This window comes from Anthonomus grandis, chromosome 19, assembly GCF_022605725.1.
Source record: "Anthonomus grandis grandis chromosome 19, icAntGran1.3, whole genome shotgun sequence".
NCBI classification, from domain to species: Eukaryota; Metazoa; Arthropoda; class Insecta; order Coleoptera; family Curculionidae; genus Anthonomus; species Anthonomus grandis.
Genome location: NC_065564.1, coordinates 1,084,254 through 1,093,294, shown reverse-complemented (window position 1 = coordinate 1,093,294; position 9,041 = coordinate 1,084,254). Strand labels below are relative to the sequence as shown.

General features: G+C 37.1%; 1 protein-coding gene across 2 annotated transcripts in view; it reads left to right on the top strand.

The window, feature by feature from the left end:
* The first annotated feature begins 175 nt into the window (after positions 1–175).
* The window catches only part of LOC126747579 (neurogenic protein mastermind-like), a 35,631-nt gene continuing 26,765 nt past the window's right edge, over positions 176–9,041 (top strand). Inside the window, exons 1-4 of one of the 2 annotated variants that reach the window (XM_050456312.1) lie at positions 176–440; positions 941–1,173; positions 1,233–1,431; positions 7,747–8,121. In XM_050456312.1, the coding sequence (XP_050312269.1) occupies positions 1,279–1,431; positions 7,747–8,121 (528 nt within the window). In that variant the 5' untranslated portion in view covers positions 176–440; positions 941–1,173; positions 1,233–1,278. Of the gene's footprint in view, positions 441–940; positions 1,174–1,232; positions 1,432–6,723; positions 6,883–7,746; positions 8,122–9,041 lie in introns of those variants that run through there. The other variant, XM_050456313.1, reaches the window with a different exon arrangement.

The window sequence follows — 9,041 nt, the reverse complement described above, 5'->3', positions numbered from 1 at the left end:
AACGAACCGACCCCTTTCTTCAATAAAAAAATCGACTTTTTCCCATCGATCCATTACAAGGGAAAACATCGATAAACACCTTAATTCGACCGGACTAACGTGCTTACCCCCTCCCTTTATTGCAGTTAGTTGCGTCCGCCGTAGACAGATGGCGCCGCGTGCGCCGTTCGTACAAGCTCGAGAAACAAAATGGCCGCCGGTTGCCAAACAAGGTACACACACACACACAGTTCGGTGTATTTATTTTGAAATTATTCGCGTTTTAATTGTGCTTTTTCCGCTTAATTAACGCGTAATACGACGTAGAGAACATGAAAGTGCCCTCGGGTACATTGGGAGCGAACGTTAGTGCGGTCTAAAGTGGTTTTTTCACCAAGGGAAATACCCCGTTCAACTGGAATTCAACAGATCAATGTTATCTCTTGTGGTAGCGAAATAAGGTGATTACCGTTGAATATCGGCGTGATTTTCTACGTTTGAGGTCGAGAGGTTACGTATTTTTAGGTTTTTAATGGTTCGGGGGGGACTTGTTGCGCTTTTACAGGGGGTGTTTCTATTTACATACGTGCCCCCCTTAGGGGCTGTTTTTTTTTGCCATAAACTTCATAAAAACCCTTTTGAATCACCTTATGACCCCCCATAACTGGCACACCCCCTTTGACTATTAAAAACACTTATAACAATCACTATAAAACTTGCCCAAACACTTTCCGGATAGAGTGAGTGTCAGTTTGCATCCTCGTTGCCTTAGGGTCATCTTCCCTGTAAATAACTGCTTTAAAGCACTTTTACACCGTTCATAAGCCACACACTACCTGTACACCCCATTAAACCTCCCCCGAAACACATTTGACATAAACAAACCTTCAATTGCTTAGCGGGCAAATACTGCGCCCCTTAAGAGCCCTCTTACTTCTAAAACTGACCACCCCCTTAACAGTTTTTGCAGAAAAATGTCCAATGGAGAGGGACATTTGACCGCCAATCGTCGGGGCAAAAAAACCATGTGACAGTGACCGAGCGACCCGGTCACAACACACTGGATCGTGGTAGCTCTGGACCAGGGGGTTGCCTCGACGGCGGAGGGACGTTGCCCCCCGTCGTCCCCCAGCCCCCGGGACTGCAACAACAGCTCCACGGTGATATTCCCCCCAAACAAGCGGTGGTAGAAAGGTAGACGACAAGACCTTTGTGGGAAAACCGTGAATTAATAGATATGGGGGGTGTTTTAGGTTGAGACGTCGTATAGAGTCCTACAGGAGGAGACAAAGCGACTGTATGCCGCGGTTCGATCAGTCCTTTTCGGGACTGTGCGAGCAGAACCTGCAGGACACTTTGCACCTGAAGCAGCGGTTCCTGGACGCGAAGGCGAAGCGGGTGTCCAAGACGAAGGACAAGAAGCAGGAGAATATTCAGAGTAGCGTGCATGTGGTAAGAGTAAGAAGTTTTTTTTTTTTTAATAAATGTGCTTGTAACTCGGTAATTGCTGGTTTTATTGGGATTTTTGTAGATGGGTTTTTTGTGTGGAATTGAATTCTCTTTGTAATGAGGTGATTTTCGTGAAAATCGGTTCAAGATTGGGGAAGTTATTGCATATTTTGTGGAAGGTGCAGTCGAGGATTAGTGGGTTTTCCAAATTTGCTTTAGGTCAGAAACTATTGAGTTTTTGGGAATTTTTGTAGATGGATTTTTTGTTTGGAATTAAAAAATCTTTCTTTCAAGGCAATTTTCATGAAAATCGGTGAAAAATTGAGGGAGTTATTGCATATTTTGTCTCAGGTTCGGTCAATGACTGGTGGAACTTCAAAATTTTCTTCAACTTTGGAACTATTGAGTTTTTGAGAATTTTTGTAGATACATTTTTGGTTTGGAATTTAAAAACTTTTCTTATAAGACAATTTTCATGAAAATCGATGAAAAATTGGCGGAGTTATTGCATATTTTGTCTCAGGTTTGGTCAATGACCGGTGGATTTTCAAAATTTTCCTTAACTCTGGAACTATTCAGTTTTTGGGAATTTTTGTAGATACATTTTTTGTTTGGCATTAAAATCCCTTTCTTTTAAACCAATTTTCCTGAAAATCGGTGGAAAATTGGGAGAGTTATCGCACTTTTTGACTTACACTTAGTCGAGGACTTTGCCAAATTTTCCTTGACTTAGAAACCATTGAGTTTATCAAAATTTTTGTAGATAAGTTTTTTGTTTGGAATAAAAAATCCTTTCTTTTAAGCCAACTTTCATCAAAATCGGTGGAAAATTGGAGCAGTTATCGCACTTTGTGAATTACACTTAGTCAAGGACTTTGGCAATTTTTCCTTGACTTAGAAACCATTAATTTAATCAAAATTTTTGTAGATACATTTTTTGTTTGGAATTAAAATCCCTTTCTTTTAAGCCAATTTTCATGAAAATCGGTGGAAAATTGGGGGAGTTATCGCACTTTCTAACTTACCCTTAGTCAAGGACTTTGGCAAATTTTCTGAAAATGTCCTTTGACTCGGAAACCATTAAGTTTATCAAAATTTTTGTAGATACATTTTTTGTTTGGAATTAAAAAACGTTTCTTTTAAACCAATTTTCATGAAAATCGGTGGAAAATTGAGGGAGTTATCGCACTTTGTGACAAGAACTTCCGAAATTTTTTCAACTTTCCCATAACTCAGAAACAGTTGGGTTTATGAATTTTTTTTCAGATACATTTTTTGTTTGGAATTAAAAAACGTTTCTTTTAAGCCAATTTTCATGAAAATCGGTGGAAAATTGGGAGAGGTATCGCACTTTTTGACTTACACTCTATCAAGGATTTTGGCAAATATTCTAAAATTTCCTTTGACTCGGAAACCATTGAGTTTATCAAAATTTTTGTAGATACATTTTTTGTTTGGAATTCAAAAACGTTTCCTTCAAGCCAATTTTCATGAAAATCGGTGGAAAATTGGGAGAGTTATCGCACTTTTTGACTTACACTCTATCAAGGACTTTGGCAAATTTTCTAAAATTTCCTTTGACTCAGAAACCATTGAGTTTATCAAAATTTTTGTAGATACATTTTTTGTTTGGAATTAAAAACCGTTTCTTTTAAGCCAATTTTCATGAAAATCGGTGGAAAATTGGGAGAGTTATCGCACTTTTTGACTTACACTCTATCAAGGACTTTGGCAAATTTTCTAAAATTTCCTTTGACTCAGAAAACATTGAGTTTATCAAAATTTTTGTAGATACATTTTTTGTTTTGAATTAAAAAATCTTTCTTTTAAGCCAATTTTCATGAAAATCGGTGAAAAATTGAGGGAGTTATTGCATATTTTGACTTACACTTAGTCGAGGACTTTGGTAAATTTTCCTTGACTTAGAAACCATTGAGTTTATCAAAATTTTTGTAGATACATTTTTTGTTTTGAATTAAAAAATCTTTCTTTTAAGCCAATTTTCATGAAAATCGGTGAAAAATTGAGGGAGTTATTGCATATTTTGACTTACACTTAGTCGAGGACTTTGGTAAATTTTCCTTGACTTAGAAACCATTGAGTTTATCAAAATTTTTGTAGATACATTTTTTGTTTTGAATTAAAAAATCTTTCTTTTAAGCCAATTTTCATGAAAATCGGTGAAAAATTGAGGGAGTTATTGCATATTTTGACTTACACTTAGTCGAGGACTTTGGTAAATTTTCCTTGACTTAGAAACCATTGAGTTTATCAAAATTTTTGTAGATACATTTTTTGTTTGGAATTAAAAAATCTTTCTTTTAAGCCAATTTTCATGAAAATAGGTGGAAAATTAAGGAAATTATTCCACTTTTTCACTTACACCCTGTGAACCTCGGCAAATTTTCTAAAATTTCCCTTAACTCGGAAACCATTAAGTTTAATCAAAATTTTTGTAGATACATTTTTTGTTTGGAATTAAAATCCCTTTCTTTTAAGCCAATTTTCATAAAAATCGGTGGAAAATTGGGAGAGTTATCGCACTTTTTGACTTACACTCTATCAAGGATTTTGGCAAATATTCTAAAATTTCCTTTGACTCGGAAACCATTAACTTTATCAAAATTTTTGTAGATACATTTTTTGTTTTGAATTAAAAAACGTTTGCTTCAAGCCAATTTTCATGAAAATCGGTGAAAAATTGAGGGAGTTATTGCATATTTTGACTTACACTTGGTCGAGGACTTTGGCAAATTTTCCTTGACTTAAAAACCATTGAGTTTATCAAAATTTTTGTAGATACATATTTTGTTTGGAATTCAAAAACGTTTCTTTGGAGCCAATTTTCATGAAAATCGGTGGAAAATTGGAAGAGTTATCCCACTGTTTGACTTACACCCTGTCAACCTTGGCAAATTTTACAAAACCTCCCTTAACTCGGAAACCATTGAGTTTATCAAAATTTTTGTAGATGCATTTTTTGTTTGGAATTAAAAAACGTTTCCTTCAAGCCAATTTTCATGAAAATCGGTGGAAAATTAAGGAAATTATCCCACTTTTTGACTTACACCCTGTGAACCTTGGCAAATTTTCTAAAATTTACCTTAACTCGGAAACCATTGAGTTTATCAAAATTTTTGTAGATACATTTTTTGTTTGGAATTAAAAAACGTTTGCTTCAAGCCAATTTTCATGAAAATCGGTGGAAAATTAAGGAAATTATCCCACTTTTTGACTTACACCCTGTGAACCTTGGCAAATTTTCTAAAATTTACCTTAACTCGGAAACCATTGAGTTTATCAAAATTTTTGTAGATACATTTTTTGTTTGGAATTAAAAAACGTTTGCTTCAAGCCAATTTTCATGAAAATCGGTGGAAAATTGGGAGAGTTATCGCACTTTTTGACTTACACTCCGTCAAGGACTTTGGCAAATTTTCTAAAATTTCCCTTAACTCGGAAACCATTAAGTTTATCAAAATTTTTGTAGATACATTTTTTGTTTAGAATTAAAAAAAGTTTCCTTCAGGCCAATTTTCATGAAAATCGGTGAAAAATTAGGAGAGTTATCGCACTTTTTGACTTACACTCCGTCAAGGTTTTTGGCAAATTTTCTAAAATTTCCCTTAACTCGGAAACCATTGAGTTCATCAAAATTTTTGTAGATACATTTTTTGTTTTAAATTAAAAAACGTTTCTTTTAAGCCAATATTTATGAAATTCGGTGGAAAATTGGGGGAGTTATCGCACTTAGTGACAAGAACTTCCGAAATTTTTTCAACTTTCCCATAACTCAGAAACAGTTGGGTTTATGAATTTTTTTATAGATACATTTTTTGTTTGCAACTAAAAACCCTTCCCTATACAGCAATGTACATCATTAACCGGGCCAATGTCAATAATACTCCACATAAAATCCTAATAATAATTATGTAAAACATTTGCTTGCGGTCGTCGTCGTGTTATTTGTTAATCAATTATGCAAGGCTGCGTTCGTTGTTGCCAAGGTCTCTTTCTGTTGCGAATAATTCGCCGTTTTCCTCGTGCCCCTGCCACCACCACCTTCTTCTGTTGTTTCTTTGACCGTTAGTTACTTCAAGTGCAGTTCGAGCGTAAGGAAAAATTATTATTGGAAATTTCGTTACGCTCTTCTGACGACCGTATAACGTTATTCTATACGGAGAGAGTTAACTGTCTAACCGGGTTCATTTATCGAGGAGGCTTTTCCTTTCTTCGGGGAAATAATGTTGACATTTTAAACAAATGACGATTAAAGTTGGCAACGTGGCGCCCAATTTCGTAATCCGGTTTCTATTGGAAATCCACGCTATTTATTGTGTCATAAAGTAAAAAAAAACAGCGTAAAAATGTAAATGAATGACGTAATTAGCGAGTACCGAGCGTATAAACGGCGGTACTGCACGGAGCACGGTTAAATAAATGAAACAAAAAAAAAACAAAACACGGTCGATCGTTTAGTTGCGGCGTTGCCGCACTTGTCATTTAGAATTTCGTACAGGGGTGTCTCGTTAAGTGTTAAAAACCTACAGGGTGTGCCGAAAAATTGATTTTTCGGGGATGAAGTATATTGTTCCTTAAAGGGCGTTAATTTTCCTTTACAGCGATATATGGATGAAGGCTGTAGTCCTATTTGAACCAGAGAAAATAATTTTTTCTTCCTAGGAGTCCTTGGACCTCCGGTGTCTCTACCTCAAATTACTCAAAGCCAACTCATTTTTTTTTGGACTGTCTTATATCAGATTGAAGGTCAATAATGGCCCTTTACAATGCCGTACCAACGATGGCTGTAGCCCTATTTGAACTACAGAAATTAATTTTTTCTTCCAAGGGTCCTTGGTGGAAAAGTGAATTTTCCTTAAAACCCCCATAACTCCTAAACCAAGACGGCTTGACTCTTGAAATTTTATACAAGGGTGCCTCGTTAAGTTTCATTAGACACCTGTTTCAGCATTTTTTGTAATATCTACAGGGTGTACCAAAAAAATGACTTTTTAGCATTAGGGTCAATTTTTCCTTAAAACCTCCATTACTTCTTGGACAAGGTGGCAACGGGGCCAAATTGCGCAGGTGGTACCACCTAGTCCGCCCGCGACGTTGCCACACGCCCCGATTTACAAACCGTTTATTTCCGCACGTTTCGTTATTATCGCGATTATCAGCTGCTGCGAGTCGTGAATTATTTTTTTTTTAAATTTTTTACCTAATTTCCCTCCCCTCCCCCTTCCCCCCGCTCTAGAGGGAGGGAGTATTGGTCGCGTGCGACACCAACGATTACGGTTTCAGTTGTTTCGACGACAGAGCGACAACGTCGTCGTCATTTGTTTTTTTCTTATTCAATTTATAGTGCGGGCGACAACGTTGTACCGCGATGGGGTAAATTGCCATTTATGGAGGGAGGAGATGACGTCAGACGACGAGAGGGACGTCTTGCAGGTACCACCCCCCTCCCCCCAAAAAAAAAAAAAAGTAGAAAAAAAAAACAGTTGAACCATTTATACGGAGACCGTTTCCTAATCTAGTAACCCACAAATAAGTAAAAACGTTACTGTTATCATGGCAGTATGGTACTTTAATTTGGCATGCAAATTACGTTCTGGTTTATGCAAAGTAAAATACAGTCTACTTATTTTGGAAATTGTTGGGTGGGGTGGGGAGATTTGGGGTTATTTTCCATTAAATTTGATGGAAAAGTAGAGGCGTTTTAGGGGATTAAATGCCCTTAATGTTGGTGCAATTTTCATGAAAATCGGTTGGAAATTGGGCAAGTTATCCCTGTTTTTGTTGCACTTTCGAAAAATTCCTTTTACACCAAAACCATTGAGTTTATGGACATTTTTGTAGAATAATTTTTTGTTTTCAATTAAAATCTCTCTCTTACGATGCAATTTCCATGAAAATCGGTTGGAAATTAAGGGAATTATGGTGAAATTCCATATTGTCCCGAAAATTTGTCTTCAATATTTGTTTACTTGGAAACTATTGGAATTATGGAACTTTTTATAGACACATTTTTTGTTTGGAATTAAAAAACGTTTACTTTAAGACAATTTTCATGAAAATCGGCGGGAAATTGAGGAAGTTATTGCATATTTTGTCTAAGTTTTGGTCAATGACCAGTGGATTTTCTAAATTTTCTTTAGTTCAGAAACCATTAAATTTATGAAAATTTTCGTAGAATAATTTTTTATTCTAAATTAAAATTCCTTTCTTACGACCCAATTTTCATGAAAATCGGTCAAACTACCCCTGAACATTCACCAAAATTGACACACACGCCCTTCCGTCCGATCGTTACAGCAACAAAAGTTCCTTAAACGTACCGCGGACGAGCTGGGGGAGTCGGGGGGGGCGTCGCAGCTGGACAACGGCTTCGAGCAGCCCCCCGTGAAGCTCCAGTGCACCGCCCAGCAGCAGCACGGCACCGCCGTCGCCGCCTCCTCCAACCAGGAGGGTCTCACCAAGTTCTCGGTCGAGATCGTGCAACAGTTGGAGTTCACCACGTCGGCGGCGAGCGCGCAGCCGCAACAGATCAGCACCAACGTCACCGTCAAAACGCATGCGAACGCGAGCGTCAAGAGCGACGTCGCGTCGCCCAAGGCGGGCGGCGGCGCCCCGTCCCAGACGCCCCAAAAGTTGGACGTCGTCGGCACCTTGGTCGAGTGTGTCAAGCAGGTGAGCGACCGTGAACAATTGAAGTTGAGAATGTTTGGGACTTTTGATATGTTACTCTTCATACCTTGGACTAACTTTTTCCTTACTACATAATTTTTCGTAAATGTACAGGGTGTCCCAGGAAATGGAGGCAAAGTTACCCCAAAAAAAAATTAAAAATTGTCATGAAACCCTTTTTCAAAAATTAAAAATTTAAATATTTAGGACCACTGTACAGGGTCGAACTTTTGATATGTTACTCGACATACCTTGGACTAACTTTTTCCTTATTACGTAATTTTTCGTAAATGTACAGGGTGTCCCAGGAAATGGAGGCAAAGTTACCCCAAAAAAAAATTAAAAATTGTCATGAAACCCCTTTCCAAAAATTAAAAATTTAATTATTTAGGACCACTGTACAGGGTTGGACTTTTGATATGTTACTCTTCATACCTTGGACTAACTTTTTCCTTATTACGTAATTTTTCGTAAATGTACAGGGTGTCCCAGGAAATGGAGGCAAAGTTACCCCAAAAAAAAAATTAAAAATTGTCATGAAACCCCTTTCCAAAAATTAAAAATTTAAATATTTAGGACCACTGTACAGGGTTGGACTTTTGATATGTTACTCTACATACCTTGGACTAACTTTTTCCTTACTACATAATTTTTCGTAAATGTACAGGGTGTCCCAGGAAATGGAGGCAAAGTTACCCCAAAAAAAAATTAAAAATTGTCATGAAACCCCTTTCCAAAAATTAAAAATTTAAATATTTAGGACCACTGTACAGGGTTGGACTTTTGATATGTTACTCTACATACCTTGGACTAACTTTTTCCTTATTACGTAATTTTTCGTAAATGTACAGGGTGTCCCAGGAAATGGAGGCAAAGTTACCCCAAAAAAAAATTAAAAATTGTCATGAAACCCCTTTCCAAAA